The 24466-nt window shown below is 44.8% G+C and overlaps 1 protein-coding gene across 4 annotated transcripts in view; it reads left to right on the plus strand.

Annotated features, from left to right (window-relative positions):
- The window catches only part of ARAF (A-Raf proto-oncogene, serine/threonine kinase), a 32728-nt gene extending 9273 nt beyond the window's left edge, over positions 1-23455 (plus strand). For all 4 annotated transcript variants that reach the window (XM_088469894.1, XM_088469904.1, XM_088469913.1 and 1 more), the window contains exons 2-17: positions 9652-9705; positions 11561-11816; positions 13423-13526; positions 14179-14281; positions 14383-14534; positions 15800-15886; positions 15984-16122; positions 17927-17954; positions 18297-18415; positions 18598-18800; positions 18889-19065; positions 20199-20245; positions 20582-20700; positions 20817-20948; positions 21362-21496; positions 22439-23455. In XM_088469894.1, coding sequence (XP_088326020.1) covers positions 11568-11816; positions 13423-13526; positions 14179-14281; positions 14383-14534; positions 15800-15886; positions 15984-16122; positions 17927-17954; positions 18297-18415; positions 18598-18800; positions 18889-19065; positions 20199-20245; positions 20582-20700; positions 20817-20948; positions 21362-21496; positions 22439-22579 — 1935 coding nt within the window. In that variant the 5' untranslated portion in view covers positions 9652-9705; positions 11561-11567 and the 3' untranslated portion in view covers positions 22580-23455. The remainder of the gene's footprint in view (positions 1-9651; positions 9706-11560; positions 11817-13422; positions 13527-14178; positions 14282-14382; positions 14535-15799; positions 15887-15983; positions 16123-17926; positions 17955-18296; positions 18416-18597; positions 18801-18888; positions 19066-20198; positions 20246-20581; positions 20701-20816; positions 20949-21361; positions 21497-22438) is intronic.
- Positions 23456-24466: the final 1011 nt, after the last annotated feature.

A 24466-nucleotide genomic window follows, 5' to 3' on the forward strand; every position in this document is an offset into this window, starting at 1 on the left:
GTATGTATACACTGTACTGTGTGTGTGTGCTATAGGGTATGTATACACTGTACTGTGTGTGTGTGTGCTATAGGGTATGTATACACTGTACTGTGTGTGTGTGCTATAGGGTATGTATACACTGTACTGTGTGTGTGTGCTATAGGGTATGTATACACTGTACTGTGTGTGTGTGCTATAGGGTATGTATACACTGTACTGTGTGTGTGTGCTATAGGGTATGTATACACTGTACTGTGTGTGTGTGCTATAGGGTATGTATACACTGTACTGTGTGTGTGTGCTATAGGGTATGTATACACTGTACTGTGTGTGTGTGCTATAGGGTATGTATACACTGTACTGTGTGTGTGTGCTATAGGGTATGTATACACTGTACTGTGTGTGTGTGCTATAGGGTATGTATACACTGTACTGTGTGTGTGTGCTATAGGGTATGTATACACTGTACTGTGTGTGTGTGCTATAGGGTATGTATACACTGTACTGTGTGTGTGTGCTATAGGGTATGTATACACTGTACTGTGTGTGTGTGCTATAGGGTATGTATACACTGTACTGTGTGTGTGTGCTATAGGGTATGTATACACTGTACTGTGTGTGTGTGCTATAGGGTATGTATACACTGTACTGTGTGTGTGTGCTATAGGGTATGTATACACTGTACTGTGTGTGTGTGTGCTATAGGGTATGTATACACTGTACTGTGTGTGTGTGCTATAGGGTATGTATACACTGTACTGTGTGTGTGCGTGCTATAGGGTATGTATACACTGTACTGTGTGTGTGCGTGCTATAGGGTATGTATACACTGTACTGTGTGTGTGCGTGCTATAGGGTATGTATACACTGTACTGCGTGTGTGCGTGCTATAGGGTATGTATACACTGTACTGCGTGTGTGCGTGCTATAGGGTATGTATACACTGTACTGCGTGTGTGCGTGCTATAGGGTATGTATACACTGTACTGCGTGTGTGCGTGCTATAGGGTATGTATACACTGTACTGCGTGTGTGCGTGCTATAGGGTATGTATACACTGTACTGCGTGTGTGCGTGCTATAGGGTATGTATACACTGTACTGCGTGTGTGCGTGCTATAGGGTATGTATACACTGTACTGCGTGTGTGCGTGCTATAGGGTGTATGTATACACTGTACTGCGTGTGTGCGTGCTATAGGGTGTATGTATACACTGTATTGCGTGTGTGCGTGCTATAGGGTGTATGTATACACTGTATTGCGTGTGTGCGTGCTATAGGGTGTATGTATACACTGTATTGCAGTGTGCGTGCTATAGGGTGTATGTATACACTGTATTGCAGTGTGCGTGCTATAGGGTGTATGTATACACTGTATTGCAGTGTGTGTGCTATAGGGTGTATGTATACACTGTATTGCAGTGTGTGTGCTATAGGGTGTATGTATACACTGTATTGCAGTGTGTGTGCTATAGGGTGTATGTATACACTGTATTGCAGTGTGTGTGCTATAGGGTGTATGTATACACTGTATTGCAGTGTGTGTGCTATAGGGTGTATGTATACACTGTATTGCAGTGTGTGTGCTATAGGGTGTATGTATACACTGTATTGCAGTGTGTGTGCTATAGGGTGTATGTATACACTGTATTGCAGTGTGTGTGCTATAGGGTGTATGTATACACTGTATTGCAGTGTGTGTGCTATAGGGTGTATGTATACACTGTATTGCAGTGTGTGTGCTATAGGGTGTATGTATACACTGTATTGCAGTGTGTGTGCTATAGGGCTTATACACTACAGTATGCTATAGGGTAAATATTCTGTGCTGTGTGTGCTATAGGGTGTATATATACACTGTACGGTGTGTGCTATAGGGTATTCTGTGCTGTGTGTTATAGGGTATGTATACTGTACAGTGTCTGTTATAGGGTATATATTCTGTGCTGTGTGTGGTTATACACTACAGTGTGTGCTATAGGGTGTATATATACTCTGTACTGTGTGTGTGATATAGGTTATATACACTGCACTGTCTGCCATAGGGTTTATACACTACTGAGTGTGCTATAGTGTCTACTGTACATACACTGTACTGTGGGAGGAATTCAATTGATTCCTGCCCCGATCACGCCCAACGGAGCTATTCAGTTCTTGCTCCTGTCGGGCACGATCGGCTGCCAGCGCTACATTTCAGCTCGCAGCCCCTGGGGGATGAGAGCTGAAATGTGCGAAAAGTGACATGTTTGGGCAGCCAAACATCACTTTTCGCGATCGCGCCCAGCACTTTGGTCGGGTTTAGCTCTTTACGCGGCTAAACCCGACCATCTTGGGCGCGATCAGCGCGAAAATCTGGAACAATTGCATAGCGGCCCGCGATCTCCTGTCACTTTAGACGGGAGATGCGGCCCGCGAAAACAATCGACTTCCGCCCTGTGTGTGCTATAGGGTATATATTATGTGCTGTGTGTGCTATAGGGTATATATTATGTGCTGTGTGTGCTATAGGGTATATATTATGTGCTGTGTGTGCTATAGGGCAGTGGTTCTCAAACTCGGTCCTCAGGACCCCACAGAGGTCATGTTTTGCAGGTGCACAGGTGTAATCATTTCTCACTGACACATTTTAAAAGGTCCACAGGTGGAGCTAATTATTTCACTTGATTTAGTGAGGAGACCTGGAAAACATGCACTGTTTGGGGTCCTGAGGACCGAGTTTGAGAACCTGTGCTATAGGGTATATATTCCCTATATTCTGTGCGTGCTATAGGGTATATATACACTGTACTGTGTGTGTGCTATAGGGTATGTATTATGTGCTGTGCATGCTATAGGGTATATATACACTGTACTGTGTGCACTATAGGGTCTATATACACTGTACTGTGTGCGCTATAGGGTCTATATACACTGTACTGTGTGCACTATAGGGTCTATATACACTGTACTGTGTGCACTATAGGGTCTATACACACTGTACTGTGTGCGCTATAGGGTCTATATACACTGTACTGTGTGCACTATAGGGTCTATATACACTACTGTGTGCGCTATAGGGTCTATATACACTGCTGTGTGCGCTATAGGGACTATATACACTGTACTGTGTGCGCTATAGGGTCTATATACACTGCGGTGTGCGCTATAGGGACTATATACACTGTACTGTGCGTGCCATATGGTTTATACACAACTGTGTGCTATAGTGTATTTATGTACACTTTAGTGTGCCTTCTCTAGGGTGTATATATACATTGTACTGTCTGCTATAGGGTGAATATACACTGTACTATATACTATAGGATATTTACACACTGTACTGTGTCTACTACAGTGTATATATGATGTGCTGTCTGCTTTAGCATTAATACATACTTCCGTGCGCTATAGGTTATATACTGTATGATACACTGCACCGTGTACAATAACGTATAAAGTATATATGCTATACCGAGTGCTATAGAGTATGTATGTACTGTCTGCGATAAAAATTGTATATATACACTGTGTTGTGTGTGCTATAGAGTACATATTCTGTATGGTGTGTGCTATAGGGCATATATACACTGTACTTTGTGTGCTATGGGGTATAGATATACATTGTAGTATAGGGACAAATACACTGTATTGTGTGTGCTATAGGGGATACATACACTGTATTGTGTGTGCTATAGGGGATACATACACTGTATTGTGTGTGCTATAGGGGATACATACACTGTATTGTGTGTGCTATAGGGGATACATACACTGTATTGTGTGTGCTATAGGGGATACATGCACTGTATTGTGTGTCCTATAGGGTATATATACACTATACTGTGTTCTACAGGGCATATATATTCACTACTGTGTGTGCTATAGGGTATAAATACTATACACTGTTCTATAGGGCATATATACACTGTGTGCTATAGGGGGTGTGTGTGTGTGTGTATATATATATATATATATATATATATATATATTCACTGTATTGTGTGTGTGCTATAGGGTGTATACACACCGTACTGTTTGCTATATTATATATTTATGCTGTCAACTGTTTGCTGTAGTGTGTATGTATTTATTCCATACTTATATATACATACATGCTAATTCCATAGATATCTTGCACAATGTGTATGTGCTGGAGGTTATATATATGCTGTAATACCTTATAGTGTGTATGTTACAGGATATATGTCCTGCTATCCCCTATGGTATGTGTATGTGCTGGAGGTTATATATGCTGTAATACCTTATAGTATGTATGTTACAGGATATATGTCCTGCTATCCCCTATGGTATGTGTATGTGCTGGAGGTTATATATGCTGTAATACCTTATAGTGTGTATGTTACAGGATATATGTCCTGCAATCCCCTATGGTATGTGTATGTGCTGGAGGTTATATATACTGTAATACCTTATAGTGTGTATGTTACAGGATATATGTCCTGCTATCCCCTATGGTATGTGTATGTGCTAGAGGTTATATATACTGTAATACCTTATAGTGTTTATGTTACAGAATATATGTCCTGCTATCCCCTATGGTATGTGTATGTGCTAGAGGTTATATATGCTGTAATACCTTATAGTGTGTATGTTACAGGATATATGTCCTGCAATCCCCTATGGTATGTGTATGTGCTGGAGGTTATATATGCTGTAATACCTTATAGTGTGTATGTTACAGGATATATGTCCTGCTATCCCCTATGGTATGTGTATGTGCTGGAGGTTATATATACTGTAATACCTTATAGTGTGTATGTTACAGGATATATGTCCTGCTATCCCCTATGGTATGTGTATGTGCTGGAGGTTATATATACTGTAATACCTTATAGTGTGTATGTTACAGGATATATGTCCTGCTATCCCTATGCTTTGTGTATGTGCTGGAGGTTATATATGCTGTAATACCTTATAGTGTGTATGTTACAGGATATATGTCCTGCAATCCCCTATGGTATATGTATTTGCTGGAGGTTATATATGCTGTAATACCTTATAGTGTGTATGTTACAGGATATATGTCCTGCTATCCCTATGCTTTGTGTATGTGCTGGAGGTTAAATATGCTGTAATACCTTATAGTGTGTATGTTACAGGATATATGTCCTGCTATCCCCTATGGTATATGTATGTGCTGGAGGTTATATATGCTGTAATACCTTATAGTGTGTGTTACAGGATATATGTCCTGCTATCCCCTATGGTATGTGTATGTGCTGGAGGTTATATATGCTGTAATTCCTTATAGTGTGTGTTACAGGATATAGTGTGTGTTACAGCATATATAACCTCCAGCACATACACATACCATGTAACATACACACTATAAGGTATTACAGTATATATAACCTCCAGCACATACACATACCATAGGGGATAGCAGGACATATATCCTGTAACATACACACTATAAGGTATTACAGTATATATAACCTCCAGCACATACACATACCATAGGGGATAGCAGGACATATATCCTGTAACATACACACTATAAGGTATTACAGCATATATAACCTCCAGCACATACACATACCATAGGGATAGCAGGACATATATCCTGTAACATACACACTATAAGGTATTACAGTATATATAACCTCCAGCACATACCATAGGGGATAGCAGGACATATATCCTGTAACATACACACTATAAGGTATTACAGTATATATAACCTCCAGCACATACACATACCATAGGGGATAGCAGGACATATCTCCTGTAACATACACACTATAAGGTATTACAGTATATATAACCTCCAGCACATATACCATAGGGGATAGCAGGACATATATCCTGTAACATACATACTATAAGGTATTACAGTATAACCTCCAGCACATACACATACCATAGGGGATAGCAGGACATATATCCTGTAACACACACACTATAGGTATTACAGTATATATATAACCTCCAGCACATACCATAGGGGATAGCAGGACATATATCCTGTAACATACACACTATAAGGTATTACAGTATATATAACCTCCAGCACATACCTTAGCAGGACATATATCCTGTAACAGGACATATATCCTGTAACATACACACTATAAGGTATTACAGTATATATAACCTCCAGCACATACACAAAGCATAGGGGATAGCAGGACATATATCCTGTAACATACATACTATAAGGTATTACAGCACAGCATATATAACCTCCAGCAAATACATATACCATAGGGGATTGCAGGACATATATCCTGTAACATACACACTATAAGGTATTACAGCATATATAACCTCCAGCACATACACATACCATAGGGGATTGCAGGACATATATCCTGTATGTTACAGGATATATGTCCTGCTATCCCTATGGTATGTGTATGTGCTGGAGGTTATGTATGCTGTGCTGTAATACCTTATAGTGTGTATGTTACAGGGTATATGTCCTGCTATCCCTATGCTTTGTGTATGTGCTGGAGGTTAAATATGCTGTAATACCTTATAGTGTGTATGTTACAGGATATATGTCCTGCTATCCCCTATGGTATGTGTATGTGCTGGAGGTTATATATACTGTAATACCTTATAGTGTGTATGTTACAGGATATATGTCCTGCTATCTCCTATGGTATGTGTATGTGCTGGAGGTTATATATGCTGTAATACCTTATAGTGTGTGTTACAGGATATATGTCCTGCTATCCCCTATGGTATGTGTATGTGCTGGAGGTTATATATGCTGTAATACCTTATAGTGTGTGTTACAGGATATATGTCCTGCTATCTCCTATGGTATGTGTATGTGCTGGAGGTTATATATGCTGTAATACCTTTATAGTGTGTATGTTACAGGATATATGTCCTGCTATCCCCTATGGTATGTGTATGTGCTGGAAGTTATATATACTGTAATACCTTATAGTGTGTATGTTACAGGATATATGTCCTGCTATCCCCTATGGTATGTGTATGTGCTGGAGGTTATATATACTGTAATACCTTATAGTGTGTATGTTACAGGATATATGTCCTGCTATCCCCTATGGTATGTGTATGTGCTGGAGGTTATATATACTGTAATACCTTATAGTGTGTATGTTACAGGATATATATCCTGCAATACCCTATGGCAGAGGTGGGGAGCCTTTTTTCTGCCGAGGGCCATGTTGATCTATATAACATTATTCACGGGCCCGTTACAGGCCACGCCCCCCCCGTGTGATGTCACATGGGGACGGGTCAACAATCGCCAGTGATAATGCCTGAAGCAACGAATCACTCGGGCACGCAGAAGGCGTCTACTAACACAAGGCGCCTCCTGGAGCATTGGCATATTTGCGTACAGCTGCGGCTGCTGTGTGTAATGCGATTACGTCTGAACCGTGGGCTCAATGATCTCTAATGCAGAAAGGAGGCAGCCATTGTGTGAGCGGCAGTATGAAAAGACATGGAGAATGTCAGCAGCCAGGATGTCGACGTGAGCGTTAAATCGACGAGCAATATGTCTGCCAGGTTAAAATATAGACCTGTTGGTAATGTCGACATTTAAACCCAACCTTAAAAATAACAGAAAAATGTACGTCGCAGATCATTGCGCCTGCGTTACTTGGAATCGATTTGCTCTTTAGTTTACCGGCGTTTCTGTGTCGGGGACATAGGGCGCTTGGGCTTTGCGGTGTCGGGATGCTTTATTTATATATACAGAAAAACAGACAACGTAAAGAAACCGAAAACACTTTATTTAGTAATACAGCATTAGCGCTGCAGGCAGAGGAGCTCCCGCTGATGTCTGCTCTGGTTCTCCGGAGTATACGGATAACGGAACATCGCCCACTTCACATCTGTGCTTTTATGTCTCAGGACAGTTATCTACTCCTCACTGAGTCCTAAAATGTGAAGACTCTTCTCTACTGTCGCACATTGCCCATCTCCGATGTTGTCACGTTTGGCATCGTTTCGTAGAGAAACAGCCGTGTGTGAAAGCTGTGGTGTAGATAGGAACTCACAGTGGATTCAATGGGGGCGATTCAATTCAACGCGAATTGACCGGAGCTCCCGAAGCTATTCAATTCAGTGTGCTGTGTGGTCGGCGAATGACGGTTATCGCTGTCATCGCGCCTTAACAAGGGTGTTAATGTGCGGTAACCGGCATTCTCTGACCAAAGTGTCGGGTGTGCGGCTGTTAGCGCCGCGCTATGTAGAAAAACAGCCGCGCACCCGGCACTTTGGTCTGATTTCTCTTCGCATCCCCAGGGGGGTGCGAGAAGAAATCCTTAGCGCGCCAAAACAGCACGGTGTATTGAATAGCTGCGGGAGTCCCTCCTGTCGCTATTCAATAGCGTATTGACTTGAATTCCCCCCCAGCAGGTTTTGGTAGTGCAAACCTGAGTGCTCCAGACTGACCTGCCAGAGGTTCTGCTGATAGGTGCTCTGTATTCTAGATCACTTATCGGCCCCTGACTCAAAATACATTTTTATTTATATAAAAGTAGTAAGGTGTACTTAATTTTTCACACATGGCTTTATATGGACTAAATAATGACACTGAAATCTATGATGAGTTATGTATCACATTACATTAAAATTAGCAAACTTTAGGACTTGGGCCCTCATTTAGAGGCAGTCCCAAGAAGCGATCGCTCGCTCTGAATGAGGGCGGCCGCTTCCTTTTTTTTTTTTTTTTAGTGCGGCCTCCTGGTCGCTAGCTAAGCTGTGGGTTACCACCCACAGCTTAGCGACCGACCAGATTGATGGTCGCGATGGTAAACACCATCGGGGCTTGCGAGAAGGTTGGGTCTCGGCAACCGCAAGCCCCAGGGAGCTTCCTGCTCTGATCGAGCAGGAAGCTCCCCACTGACATGAATGATGTCAGTGCGGCCGCCCACAAAACGGCAGGCGTTCGTGAAACCACCCCCCCGCCCCGCCTACAAAACGTCAGCCGCCCCTTTTGTAGAGAGCTCCGGAGCGAGAGAGTTTCTCTCTTGCTGCGGGGCTTGCGCACGCGCAGTCTGGCCGCTGCGCGTGCGCAGGGCTAACCATCGAGCCGATTGCGAGCGCATCAGCGCTTGCGACCGGGTCTGAATGAGACCCTTGGTAATGGCTAGATGATTGTCATTCCCTTGCTTGTGAAAAACATCGATTTTAAAATACAATTCAGAATCCTTCCAAATAATATACACATTTCTGAGGTTGGACTTGGCGGACTTTAATTTTATTGTTTGACTTTTTATAGATTGGTACGACATCCGCTTTCCCCATTCCTGTGATACTCACCTAGTCCTGAGAGAGACCACAAATATGAGAATTAATACTGGTCAATAGATTACAGAACGGACTATCCTGTAGCACACTTATCTCCACTGGGGGCGCTGTTTCTATGGTTGATAATCCTTTGACCTTTAATTGGTTTTTCATTCCACTTCCCTAAAACCCAGTGGAGGCAGAGATTTTATAGGCCGATCCAACATCCATGAGAATGCATCGTGGTTCCCAGTGAACCGTCGGACTTCATTCAGCCTGCTGAACAGCTTCCCCCATTGCGTGGTATCCTGTCATTAGGTCTACAGTAAAAAAGTAGACAATGTTTGGGTAGACAATGGAACTTAGATAGTCAATAGGTCGACACGCTAAAGGTCGACTAGTAAGAAGGTCGGCCCCTTATTAATAACTTTGTCTCACTGTCTTTCTTCTGCAGGTAGTGCAGATCGCGGAGCCTGAGGATCGGTGTCTGAAGACCAGGTGCAGCCAGGTGAGAGCGCTATCCATCATTTAACCTGTTACAGTCAGCTCCTGGCTCCACATGTACAGATGTGTCCACATTGTGTACATCTAGCCTCCTTGCGCGCTAACCAGCCCTACTAGTCGCACCATGCCGTGGCGTGACTCGGTAGCGCTGAGTGTCTTTTCCTGCAACTTTTTACCCACAAATGAGTCTTATTCGCAGTGATGCGAATATTTAGCACAATGCTGAGTACAATGATATGCAGCATGCCTATGTTCTGTGTGCAACTGCGACTGCAGGCGAAACACTACGTTCGTGTCAGCGGCTGTAAAACTGTAACATAGCGTTTCGCATGCAGATGCAGCCGCAGTTGCACACAGAATATAGGCGTGCCGCATATCATTTTAATCATCATTGTGCAAAATATTCGCATCACTGTGCGAATAAGACGCATTTGAAGGTAAAACATCGCACAAAAAGACACTCTGCGTTACCGAGTCACACGGAGCTCCCGCGCACGGTGGATAGATGTATGTGGACACATCTGAATTTATTACATGTTGTGTTATCTTTGATGAACAAATACCGGTGGCCACGGTGACTTAAGGATTTCTTGCAACCGATGCATGAGGAGGTTATAGCGACATAATGTTATCTTGACCAAAGAGGTTCTGACTGTCTCCATGCGACCCCCTGGTGCCCTGCTGACCAATCTTGCAGCTATATAATAAATGGTACAGCTGCTTGCCAATCCTCACACACCTAGCGCCCTTAGTCCGTGCCCTTGGCGCCGCACTGTAAGTCGTTGGTTAAGGCCTGCTGCTTTCTGTGTGTCTGTCCCTCTTGGCCTTATTGCTCGTGTTATTTCTATGACATCTATGCAATATCCAGTCTTGCTGCTGCTTTCTGTGTGTCTGTCCCTCTTGGCCTTATTGCTCTTGTTATTTCTATGACATCTATGCAATCTCCAGCCTTGCTGCTGCTTTCTGTGTGTCTGTCCCTCTTGGCCTTATTGCTCGTGGTATTTCTATGACATCTATGCAATCTCCAGTCTTGCTGCTGCTTTCTGTGTGTCTGTCCCTCTTGGCCTTATTGCTCTTGTTATTTCTATGACATCTATGTAATCTCCAGCCTTGCTGCTGCTTTCTGTGTGTCTGTCCCTCTTGGCCTTATTGCTCGTGTTATTTCTATGACATCTATGCAATCTCCAGCCTCGCTGCTGCTTTCTGTCTGTCTGTCCCTCTTGGCCTTATTGCTCTTGTTATTTCTATGACATCTATGCAATCTCCAGTCTTGCTGCTGCTTTCTGTGTGTCTGTCCCTCTTGGCCTTATTGCTCTTGTTATTTCTATGACATCTATGCAATCTCCAGCCTTGCTGCTGCTTTCTGTGTGTCTGTCCCTCTTGGCCTTATTGCTCGTGTTATTTCTATGACATCTATGCAATATCCAGTCTTGCTGCTGCTTTCTGTGTGTCTGTCCCTCTTGGCCTTATTGCTCTTGTTATTTCTATGACATCTATGCAATATCCAGTCTTGCTGCTGCTTTCTGTGTGTCTGTCCCTCTTGGCCTTATTGCTCTTGTTATTTCTATGACATTTATGCAATCTCCAGCCTCTCTGCTGCTTGCAGTCTCTTTCTCCCCCCCTCCCACTTTCCCTGTCCTATGAGTCTTTTTCTCTTTTCCCATCTGCCGCAGTATTGTTCCACCAAATGGCATAAACAAGCTTTTCTATGTGAAATATGCAGCTTGGTTGCAAACGCAGGGCAGTGGGTGAGCGGGGGGGAAAGCAGACGGAAGGCGTCCTTCTTCTTTTTTTCTGGGTGGAAAGCCGAGAACCTGCATGAGTCTCTCCCTGCAATTTGTGCTGCTTTTTGTTTTCAGTGTTCCGATGAAGCGATCCCACACACCTCCGGCAAACCTAGCCAATGGTGCCTTGCGGTCTTTATCACAGGAGCTCGGCAAAGGCAGCGCCGTTATGTTGTCGGCGGCCGTCCTGGAGCTGCCCAGCCCTGGCACGACGCGGGTACCCGGTCAACACGATGGTCCCAGAGGGGGGTCACAGAGCGAAGCCCCGTTGCCGGAGGGCAAATCTGGGGGTACTGTCAAAGTCTACCTTCCGAACCAGCAGAGGACAGTGGTGAGTCTTTTTATTCTTGGTGTAACTGTTTCTTTACATTTTATAGTGTCTTTGTATGTATGTATGTATGTATGTATGTATGTGTGTGTGTGTGTGTGTGTATATATAATGTATGTATGTGTGTTTTGTCTTGTATATTTATGTATGTATGTGTTTTGTATTGTGTGTGTGTGTATATATAATGTATGTATGTGTGTTTTGTCTTGTATATTTATGTATGTGTTTTGTATTGTGTGTGTGTGTGTGTGTGTATATATAATGTATGTATGTGTGTTTTGTCTTGTATATTTATGTATGTATGTATGTGTTTTGTATTGTGTGTGTGTGTGTGTATATATAATGTATGTATGTGTGTTTTGTCTTGTATATTTATGTATGTGTTTTGTATTGTGTGTGTGTGTGTGTGTATATATAATGTATGTATGTGTGTTTTGTCTTGTATATTTATGTATGTATGTATGTATGTGTTTTGTATTGTGTGTGTGTATATATAATGTATGTATGTGTGTTTTGTCTTGTATATTTATGTATGTGTTTTGTATTGTGTGTGTGTGTGTGTGTGTGTGTATATATAATGTATGTATGTGTGTTTTGTCTTGTATATTTATGTATGTGTTTTGTATTGTGTGTGTTTGTGTGTGTGTATATATATATATATAATGTATGTATGTGTGTTTTGTCTTGTATATTTATGTATGTATGTGTTTTGTATTGTGTGTGTGTGTGTGTGTGTGTGTATATAATGTTTGTATGCGTGTTTTTGTCTTGTGTATTTATGTATGTATGTGTATATGTGCGTGTGTGTATATATGTATATATATAGTGTGTGTGTGTGTGTGTGTGTGTATATATATGTGTGTGTGTATATATATATATATATATATATATATATATATATATATATATATATATTTATATATATATTAGTGTGAGTGTATTAGTTCAGCACTGCAAGGGTGGCATAAGATGTACAAGAATTAGGGGCTATACAGAATGACCATCAGTCGGAGGGAGATGATCTAAGACACGTGAGGAACGGGGGACCTGTCACAGAGCTAAAGGTGCATATTCACTACACCAGAGTAGAGCGACTGTACGATTACAACATTCTACTCGTTCACCATCCTGTGCACTGGATAATGTGCCCTCACTGAACTATACGTCATTACCCTCCCTCATCCCCGAACATGCACAGCCCGTCGATATTGGCAGGTTGGCATATGTCATCGCCTGAACATGGAGGCCAACAATGACCAGCGGGGAGCGCGCATCGCTGGTCGTTGCCGGCATATTCACTGCACGATTAATGAACGATTGAACGATAACGATGTCTTAATCGTTCAATTGTTTTTTTTCTCGTGTAGTGGATACGCGCTTTTACAATCTTAACTAGACGAGCGGCATGGCTGAGTAAGAGGCACTCGGGTGCCAGGGTGCTGATTATCCAATAAGTACACACAGGACAAACCGTTGCGCTAGACCTACAGGTCATCAGTAACTACTGACCGGGAACAAATAGACAGAATGAAGTCCCAGAGCGAGAGGGTGTATATTGTGCTTACAGCCATTTTCCTCCTGCCTTTCATGATATTCTGTCTGCTGACAGGTCAACGTCCGGTCTGGGATGACCGTCTACGACTCGCTGGATAAGGCTCTGAAAGTGCGCGGTTTGAACCAGCAGTGCTGCGCGGTCTATCGTCTTCTACACGGGTATGGTCCAAAGAAGGAGATGTTTTTATGGGGGATATACTGCGTATAGGGATGTGTCATGGTTGTAATGGATACAAGATGGGACAAAGCAATGCAATCGATATACTAGATTAGTGTCTGGCCCTGCATATGTCTTGTACTTAGGAAGAAAATATAATCTGTTTATAGTTTGTCTTTTTATATATTTATTGCTATAAATATTCCGCGAGGCATATGGGCTTCTGTCAGTAAGCACCAAGAAGCTTAATTCTCTGCATAGTATGAACCTGACATCATGGTCCTCTAACACATCTCAGAGACGGGCGTACGGTGGGTTATGTAACGCCATGCTGCTACATTGGTCTGATGGCTGACAGGAATGTTCTTACGGGCTGTATACATTTGTGGTGCGAGTGCTTCTGAGATCTGCACAGTGAGGCAGCCATTTTATAGATGGAGTCCCTATGCACGGGGGTGTAGTCTATCAGTCAGGTGCCCGGGTTCGATATAGACGGCACGTAACCATTGAATAAGAAGCGCGCTGATGTCACTCAGCTCTGTAGTCAGTAATATACTTTTAATATGTTTTTCCTTATAGGTTTCTGCGGCTTTTTCTCACACTAATGCCCTCTTCTCCCCCCCGCCCCCCACCTTCCCTATATTCCTCCTTCAGGCGTAAGACCCTAACAGACTGGGAGACGGACATTACACCACTGGTGGGAGAGGAGCTGATGGTGGAAGTCCTGGCTGATGTCCCTCTGTCAATGCACAATTTTGTGAGTAATCCAGCGCCGTCATCTTACCCGCCGTATTTTACTTATCGTTATTTCTCCTGCCGCCAAATAACACGTTGTTGTCCCACAATTCCTTGCTGCAGGTCAGGAAGACTCATTTTAACTTGGCGTTCTGCGACTTCTGCCTCAAATTTCTGTTTCACGGTTTCCGCTGCCAGACCTGCGGCTACAAGTTTCACCAGCACTGCAGTAGTAAGGTGCCCACGGCGTGCGTGGACATGGCTAAGCTGCCCAAGTAAGTGGCAATCAGACCTGTCCTCTTCTCTCCCCCCCCCCTCCCCCCCCCTCCCGTTCCTGCTGCGCCAGCCTGTTCAGTTAATGGGGCCGATTCATTTAGCGGCGATTGAATGGGTTCCTATGCGTCAACCCCTACATTTCGTATTCTAAAGCAAATGGGGCTGCTAACTAAGATGCGCAATTGAGCAGCAAATCGGTGCCATTTAGCGTGCCGTTGCTGGTGTTCAATGGCACATCGCAGGCATCACTCGCAGTTTGACGCTACTCAAATTGACCCCTTTGCCCGTTCAGAAGAGTAAGACACGGGCGCGTCATGTTGTAAGTCTCGATCACTTTGTGGGACACTGATTGCTGGGAAAATTCCAGTTCCTGCAAGTGTTCCAGGATATCCGGAGTAGCTGCCTGCGATTGCCATGACGAACGCACTTTAACAGCAGAACCGCAGTGAGCACCCATGTCCTACGCAGAGAACAGAGCAAGCAGAACTCGTTCAACAGGCGGCGCAGGTCCGAGGTTCGGAGCCGCTATGATTTTATGACAACTTCTGTATTTTTCTTGCGTAATGCAAGTACAATAAATGTCCGTTTACTGTGACTAATCACTAGATATTGCCGCACTGCAAGTGTAACACGGCAGACATTGGAAAACAATACAAATAACAGAATAGCAATAATTAGAAGAAAATACTTTGCCAAGCTAAAGTAGACTATGGGGGGCGTTTTCGAAGCGGCAGCTTTGCAATCCGGCCCTTCCCAGCAAGTTTGACTTCAGAATGTAAAGGGTCAGTAATATAAAGTGCTAAACACACCGGACTTTGAATTTTTAGTGGCGCTTTACATTTTTAGGTTAAAGCTTTAATGTGCACCCCTACATATCGGTAGCGCTTGTCCGTGGGATGACCTCTTTGTCTGTCTCGGGGGGGCCTCCAGCGCTCCCTGTTTGCTTTGTGTCCTGCAAAGAGAGGTTGCACAACAATTCTGCCTGTTTGATGTGATGGCCCTACGGGTACTGGATAATAAGAGACATGAATAACCTGTACTGGAGCGTTACCCAGCCCTTGTTGCTTATGTTCCCTCCTCTCTATCCCTGTCCCATCTCCTCTGATAACCTAAGCAATGTGATCAGGACAGTCCACCATCGTTGGTCATTGGCAAAGCTGTGAACAGGACAGGCAATCCGCTCTCCGTCACACGCTTGCCCCCAGTCACATCTCATTCTCAGCTGTATTGTCCTAATGCTTCTTGTTTGTCTGTCGCTCTCCAGGCCGATAGGCAGTTATCAGGATTTCTCAATGTATGCCGAACATTCCCCCAGCAATATCCATGAACCCTACACCCCGCAGCCAACCAGGTAATGAGGCCCTGTGGTCATTGTCGGTACGGTCATACTCTTCTCCTCTTCATTTCTCTGCCTGGTTCCCACCCCATTCCATCTCTCCCTCCCGCAGCCCCCGGACACAACACCCAGGAGCTGCTTCCTTTTCATTCCCTGGCGAGGGGCAACCCCTGCAACGGCATCGCTCCACCTCCACCCCCAACGTTCATATTGACAGCACCACGGGCCCCGTGGATAACTCCATTATTGAGGTACCCTGCCAGGGAGGGAGCTGACCTTTTGTTACTGTTCTAGAAGCAGAAGCCCCTTCTGCGCAGGACGACCCGTACAGCTTCTCACTTCTTCTGTACGGAGGCCAAGATGTTTGTATGCAGGCTATTTACTTCTGGGTGAAGAATAGAAAGTAGGTGACCATTAAAACTGGCAAACTAGTCATGGATCTGTCATTCAGGGGCTGAAGGATAGGTGGACAGACTGGAGCTGTCTGTGTTTGGTATGGTCCATCTAGTGTGGGACTAACAGGGATGTGTGTGTTTTGTATAGCCCGGCATAAGACTAGCAGGGGGATGTGTGTTTGGTATGGCCCGCTGTAAGACTAGCAAAGATGTTTGTGTTGGGCATGACTCGGTGTGAGACTAGCAGGGGGATGTGTGTGTTTGGTATGACCCAGTGTGAGACTAGCAGGTGGATGTGTGTGTTTGGTATGACCCAGTGTGAGACTAGCAGGTGGATGTGTGTGTTTGGTATGACCCAGTGTGAGACTAGCAGGTGGATGTGTGTGTGTGTTTGGTTTGACCTGGTGTGAGACTAGCAGGTGGATGTGTATGTTTGGTATGACCCGGTGTGAGACTAGCAGGGGGATGTGTGTGTTTTGGTATGACCCGGTGTGAGACTAGCAGGTGGATGTGTATGTTTGGTATGACCCCGTGTGAGACTAGCAGTAGAATGTGTGTGTGTTTGGTATGACCCAGTGTGAGACCAGCAGGGATTTTATTGCCTGAGCAAACTACAGATCGCTTTGGTCTCCTAGTTTTTCATGGTAGTATTTATGTGAACCCTATATATAGTTGTGGAGCCTCCTGGTGGCTGATTAGATCATTTGGAGACTGTCTCCTGGGTACACACTTTCTGTATGTGGTGTCTGGAAGAAGAAACCGCAGTAGCAGGAGATGGATCTATATCCGTATTCAGCACCTCTATCTTTCCCCTCACTGCGCTTCCTTCATAGCCCTAGAAAGAACATTCTCATTAATCCTCCCCAGATTCTGGATGTTTGGTTATTGCTTCTCCTTTATATGGGTGACGCACGCCTTACTTTGATTATTGGGATATTAGAAGTCACCAAGGAGACCAAGTCCCCCTATACTGGCCTCAGCAATCCAGGATGACTTCTAATATCAGCGATCAGTATAATAGTGAGGAGCGCTGTACCTTATAGTACATAGCACACTCTGAGGTGATGATACCAGAACTCACTGTTTATATAGGTACTATCTATAGATGTTTATATAAAGCACAGAAGTAAGATTTTATTTATTCTTCATTACCTGTCACTGCCAATGATAGGAGTACCTACGTTTCCTTTCCCAGGGGAGAACTGTATTATACCTGGGAGAATTGTATTTCTTTAGGGGGTGTATTTCACGTAGTGATGGGAACATGTAACAGCTACATCTAGTGACTGTGGGGGAGATGTACTTAGCCTTGGTGAGAGAGAAAGTACCAACCAATCAGATCCTAACTGTCACATTACAGGCTGTGTTTGAAAAATGACAGGAGCTGATTGGTTGGTACTTAATCTCCGTCCACTTTATCTCTCTCCAAGGCTTAAAACATCTACCCCACTATGAGTAGAGGAGGGGTCTAGGAGTATTACCTGCCATCACCCCCTGTCCCATCACACTGGTCTGTCTGTCTGTCTGTCCCACACAGCGATACATTCTCTCTCCATATAGACTGTAACTGACTCCGATACCATTCACCCCGGACACAGACAATAACGAGCTGATGGTTTCATTGTATTTACATGCTCTGTTCTCTCTTCCGTTCTGTCAGGAGGCGCTGAGGAGCTCCGCAAGCACCCGTGAGTAAAACCATTTAAGTTCGCAGCTTGTCTGTATTACTTCTGTGCACAAGTTGTTCCCAGTATATCCTTCCGCTCTGAGCCCCCCTCCCAACCGCTGTGCTCTTCTTGTAAATCTCCCCACACTGTATCTCCCATAATCTGTCCCCTCCCCCAGCCACTGTACGCTGGTCACGCAGCTCGTCTTCAAACCACCCACCACTCCCCCAAGTTTGTACCCTCCTGCTATTATATACATCCTGCTCCACCTCTTAGCCTCCCATGAGCGGCCCTGTGCCGTCTGTCCCGCAATTACGCCTCCTCCTAGATTATATTCATGAATGTTGTATCCTGTGGTTTCAGCTAAGGATGGAACACCCAAAGGTGGCGTCCCTCTTGGGAGTAAATCTCCGCCGGTGAAGTCGCCCGTGGAACCCACGAGAGAGCGAAAGACCTCCGCCTCAGACGAAAAGAAGAAAGTGGTGAGTGGTCGGCACTTTCAGGCTCATAACGTAATACGTTAGATACGATATTCCTTCACGCACCCGGCTGTGTTCCGGGCTAAAATATATAGCCTTTTTCATTATTATTATTATTGTTATGTAGTATAATTATATAGCATTATTATTATTTCATATTTATTATTTGTATGTTGCTCTTACAGAAACAGTTGGGTTACCGGGATTCGAGTTACTACTGGGAAGTGAACTCCAGCGAAGTGTTGGTTCAGAAACGCATCGGCACAGGCTCCTTCGGCACAGTGTACCGTGGCAAGTGGCACGGCGACGTGGCAGTGAAGATACTGAAAGTGACCAATCCCACAGCAGAACAAATCCAGGCCTTCAAGAATGAAATGCAGGTTCTCAGGTGAGGGGAGAAGGGGCCACGGAGGCCACTGAACCCCACAGCTTAATGTTTTGGGTCTGATTCTAATGATGCGTTTTGCCGTTACCAGGAAAACGCGTCATGTCAACATCCTTCTCTTCATGGGATTCATGACCAGGCCAAACTTTGCAATAATTACCCAGTGGTGTGAGGGAAGCAGCCTCTACCGCCATCTGCACGTGATCGAGACGCGGTTCGACATTTTCCAGCTGATTGACATCGCACGCCAGACAGCGCAGGGCATGGAGTGAGTGATCGGCCTTAGCTTCTCGCTGCAAAGCCTCCTGTGTTGTGTGCAATCTGCTTCTATCTGCGTTTAGATCTCTCTGAGCATTTCCCAACTTCCCTCAGTCTGTCTCATTCTATGTGTTCATCTTCTAAAGCTGACTGCAATAGCCTGTTCACACCATGACTTCCGCACTTATGGCGCCACCTTGTGGCTGTCTCAGGTTAAGGCAGATTTGAAATATAATGGATAGTGCCAAGTAAAGGGCCCCACACACGGAGCAATATAGCGGTTGATCCGACTGTTTTGAACGATATCGCCGCTATATCGTTTTGTGTGTGTGGGCATGATATCGTCCCCTGCGCACTCCCGTGGGGTCGTCCGTCTCTCCTCAAAATCTTTCTGCTTGTTCAATTGATCTGGGGGATCGATGAACCATCCCTTGCAGCGCTGTGCGGGAGGGGGGTACCGGCATATCGGGCGTTCGGCCAACGGATCGCTCCGTGTGTGGGGACTGCCCGATAAGATGGCCGTCAGATTGACCGTAACATTTTGTTAAAACCGCAGAACTTTTTTTTTTTTTAAATTATAATTTTTTATTTATAGGGTTTTGGTGGTTGTTTACTGAGTTTACATGTCTGATACGGTGTAATTAGAGACTATGTGCTTTTTTTCTTAAAGATGTCTATATGCTGTAGCCTGCACTTATATTTCTGCCAGGGTGCCTGGGCTACAGTACAAGATGGCTGCGTTTGGGGATAAGTAGAAGTTGGCCGTTCTTTCCCTTTGTGGAGGGGCTTACAGCCATTGCTACTCCACTAGGGGACTTGGACTTAGCACCTGCTTTGGGTGGTGAAGATCAGGAGGTTTATTTACCAAGTCGCCACTTCTCAGCGTCATTAAGACTGAAATTTACAAGGGCAATGCTTTTAATAGCAAAGCTCCCCTGTGTTTTGCTACCATTACTCTTTTAAATTTCACAAACTGCTGCTTACCAATTAAACCCCCTAGTCTCGTCTTAGATCAGCTGGTCACATTTTGCGCCTCTGTATTGCATCTACCCAACGCGTTTTGCTCAATGTAAAGTAAATCTATAAACGCACAAAGTTGTTACAGTTGTATCTCACTTATTTCTACTGTCCTTTAATTTCCAGTTACCTCCATGCCAAGAATATCATACACCGTGACCTGAAATCCAACAGTATCCTCCCACGTAATCTAGAACAGCCTCTGCGTTGCCGTAAGACGTTATGGGGTCTGTCTGGCCCGTTGTTATATCTGGGAATGGATTCTTGCACATCTAATGGCTGAACGATTACTAATCCGGCATCGGTGGTGTATCGGGGATATTGCACCCTAGGTTGCGTAGAAACGTTGCTTTATTTTGCTTTGTGTATTTATAGCGGTTTCCCACATCCTCACTGTAACCTCACTGCTGCATCATTAACCCTTGCATATCCAGTAACCAGATGATGTGTTGGTCTTTTACATTAATATGTTGGCACCGTTAAATCTCGTCCTTAACTGTTTGTGAAAGATATCTTCCTTCATGAGGGGCTCACCGTGAAGATCGGCGATTTCGGCTTGGCCACTGTAAAGACACGGTGGAGCGGATCACAGCAGGTGGAGCAGCTTAGTGGTTCCATCCTATGGATGGTAGGTTCTCCAGCGCTGGTCCGTGGCTCTGTATTGGGTCTGTTGTGCTATGATCCACGTGATGCTTGTTTATATTTGGCCTTTTCTCAATTTTTTGGTTTTTTTTTATCTGAAAGGCCCCAGAGGTGATCAGAATGCAGGAAAATAGCCCGTACAGCTTCCAGTCCGATGTCTACGCTTATGGTGTGGTCCTGTACGAGCTGGTGGCCGGACTATTACCCTATGCACATATAAACAACAGAGACCAGGTGAGAGAAGAGGATACTTCCGTGGTTAGACCACAAGGTGGCGGTCAGTGACCGAGCCGGGAAGAGGTGTAGTTAGATTACGGCTGTAGGCGGCTATAACTTGTAACTGGGACTGATTCAGCACGGATCGCCATTGCAGCTCCTTAATCGCACGCAGTTCTGCTGCGAAAATATGCTAATGTCTGCCACCACTCAGCCAGAGAGTCCCATCGCACGCCGTGAGTACACAAGCTGCCCCATAGTTTGGGCCCAGGAATAGTTTGGTTGGGTCCCTGGCTCTCCCTGGCCAGCTCTGTTTTGCGAGTTTGAGCCTTGGTCATCTCTATTTTGCGAGCGCGCACCCCGGCCAGCTCTGTGCAGGTGTCTGTGAAACAACTAATAATCATTTTATCCCGCTGTCTCTTTATCCGCAGATCATTTTCATGGTTGGTCGCGGGTACCTCAGTCCTGACCTCAGCAAAGTGTCTAATAACTGTCCCAAAGCAATGAAAAGGCTCCTCGTGAACTGCCTGAAATACAAGAGGGAGGAGAGGCCGCTATTCCCCCAGGTGAGCTGCAGACCATGAACAAATAAGTCGGTGTATCCAGCGATCAAGAATACGGCCTGTGCGCTCGCATGTTATCCTACATAAGGCGCATTAATGGCAAGGCAACCTCAAAAACGTTCATTGATAAAGCCTTGTAGGTACTAGACACAGGGTATACAATCGGGAAACTGGCTGCTTTAATACCGGCAGCCGGCTTCCCGACTGTCATATCCCGGTTAGGGATGAAATGTCAGGCGTCTAGATGTAGACGCCTGACATTTCCCCGACGCCGGGAGACCGGCGCCCGGCATCCCGATCGAAGGGATGCCGGCCGCCGCGAGCGGATAGCTGCAGGGGGGGAGGGTTAGGTTTAGGGCACCCGAGGGGGACTTAGGGTTAGGCACCCCCCCCCCCCGGGAGGGTTAGGCTAGGGGGAGGGAGGGTTAGGCACCCCTCTGGGGGACTTAGGTTTAGGCAGGCTGCTACTTATGGGCCATAGTGTTGTGTCAATGCTCTGTACAGGCCGTGGAGAAACATTAGGGGTTTGTGACTGTCTTCAACATTTTTGGTTCTGACCAGAGCCCCTACTCTTCTGTATTATGAGAGTCTTATGACACATGAAGAGTTATCAGTAAGGTTTTGGGAGTAGATAAGTGTACTATGGGAGATTGACGGAAACTAAGGGTCTGTAGGGAGTCTAGGAAAATCCCTGCAGCATTATATTATTACGATGACTCCGATTGGGCTCCAGCCGCCTGAGTGAAGAAGTCCCGTATTACGTGGCTTTCCTGAAATAGTCTCTGTTATGTCACATTGATTCAGCCCACAAAATTCTTTCCTCCACTATGTGTCGGCATCTCACCCGCTATAGGAACAATTTTATTGTTGTTGTTGTTGTTATTGTATATTTATTGGACGGATCCATCATTTGTCTGAGATTCCTCTTCCTTTTCTATCTCTCAGATCCTCTCTTCCATTGAACTTCTCCAGCGGGCCCTTCCTAAACTAGAGCGCAGCGCATCGGAACCATCACTGCACCGAGCGGTCAATTCTGAGGACCTGAACCCCTTCCTGATTAACACCCTCCGTCTCGTACCCCAGTGACCGGACATTGAGCAGTGTCCACGGTTTATCAACTTTCCCGAGGTCGTCCGGTATCTCTGGTTTTGGTGTCTCACATATGAAACAGGAAATGAATAAGCTGTCCTTCGGTGTGGTCTCTTTTCTTGGTACAATTTCACACTCAATGTTGCTTGACTGTTTGGCTCTATCTGTCTGCACCTCTTAACTACATACTCCTTCATACCTTGAGGTCTCTTCCAATCCGCTCTTCTAGTTGGGCATCTGGAGCCATCTTTCTAGATTTCCGGCCTCTCCAGCTCCTTTCGCTAAAAGGACACAACCCGGGCGATGGAATAAGGAAGGACTCGGTTTGCCGGAGATGTTCGATACCCCCCCGTACATGCCTCTAATCACGTGACAGTGTGTGGTCAGCTTGTCAAGTAACGCCTGCTAAGACCAGTGTTTCGTAGTGATACCCTGACGGGTGTAATGTGCGTGGACGACGCGTTTCACTGAAGACTTGTGACATGGTGTGCCTTCCTCCAATTGTGGCTCAGTCAATCTACCCAATGGAACAAGTGGTTTATCCACTGTGAAACAATACAGATTGTTTTTCATTAGCAAATCGGTGTATACGACCCACCCCTATGCATTTACTTTTTAAACAATTGCTATATTCTGGTGCAAAATCAACTTTGCATTTAATTTTTAGAGACTGATGCAAGCGAATGTCTGAAATCCCCGGCACACGCAAGCCATGATGCGTCGTCTTAAAAGATGGGATGATATTTATTGCCTAGACTAAAATGTGCCTGATTAACTTCTCTCTCGAGGAATCTTCAGCAAATGGTTTCACTGATGGGAGGGGAGGTTTTTTTTTTTTTTCTTTGCGAATCGATTTTAAGGAAATTTGTAAAACGCGTCAGCTGTTGTGCAACTGTAACGAGTGCTTGCCTTCTCTGCGTGGATCGGTGACGAGAGGGTTAATTTAAGCCTGGTGATGCTTGAGGAACCTTGTGGCGTGAACAAAACTGTAAGGTGTGGGAATATACACACAAATCTTAAATGCATCTGAAGATAAGGATGTGTAATATATATATAGTTTTAAATAAAATAAGTTTTTGGTGTAAAAAAAAAAAAAAAATGTGGACTTTTCATAACTTTCTACAAATTCTGGTTAACAATGGAAACTCGCGCCACCTTTTCTTTCCCCGAGTATTAGGATGAACGGGAAGCTTTTAGCACCTCTTCTGTATCTGGCAACGGTCTGTGTACATATGGAGCACTTCAGAGGCCAAGGTGCTGGGTTGGTATAACATCTATGTGACCAGGTCTCAACCTACAACATGCCAACGAATGAGTGGGTTCTCCTGGCAGGAAGGGGCACAGGATCTCGCTAAAGACTATCCGGAACTTGTTTTGGGGACTAGTCACTAACAAAGAATCCGGTGAATACTATGAAGAGCGCCTAAATATACAGGGGAGACTCAACCATTGCAGTAGTGAAAACTGATCCTCTAGAACAGGGGTGTTAAACATGCGGCCCACCAGCTATTGTGGAACTACACATCCCAGCATGCCCTGACAGTTTTAGCATGCCGTAATAGCAACACTGTGGCAGGACGTACTGGGTTGTGTAGTTCCACAACAGCTGGAGGGCCACCTGTTGACCACCCCTGCTGTAGGAGGTATCTAGTGGGTTAGGAGGACATCCACCAACTGTTGCTCAAGGATCAGTATTTTAGACGTGGTCTTCATTTGTCCCAGTAGTGCCTTTGTTTATAGCGAGTGACTTGACAAGGAGAGCGTCCTATGTTTTGGTTCTTATTACCGTGGCTAGTGTCCTGATAACGGGACAGTCTTGGGCTACCTACCTGCACTCACTGATGAGTAGTATACCTGGAATTAACACGTTATAACTCCTGCACA

This window comes from Taudactylus pleione, unplaced genomic scaffold, assembly GCF_031769625.1.
Source record: "Taudactylus pleione unplaced genomic scaffold, aTauple2 ptg000013l, whole genome shotgun sequence".
Lineage (NCBI taxonomy): Eukaryota > Metazoa > Chordata > Amphibia > Anura > Myobatrachidae > Taudactylus > Taudactylus pleione.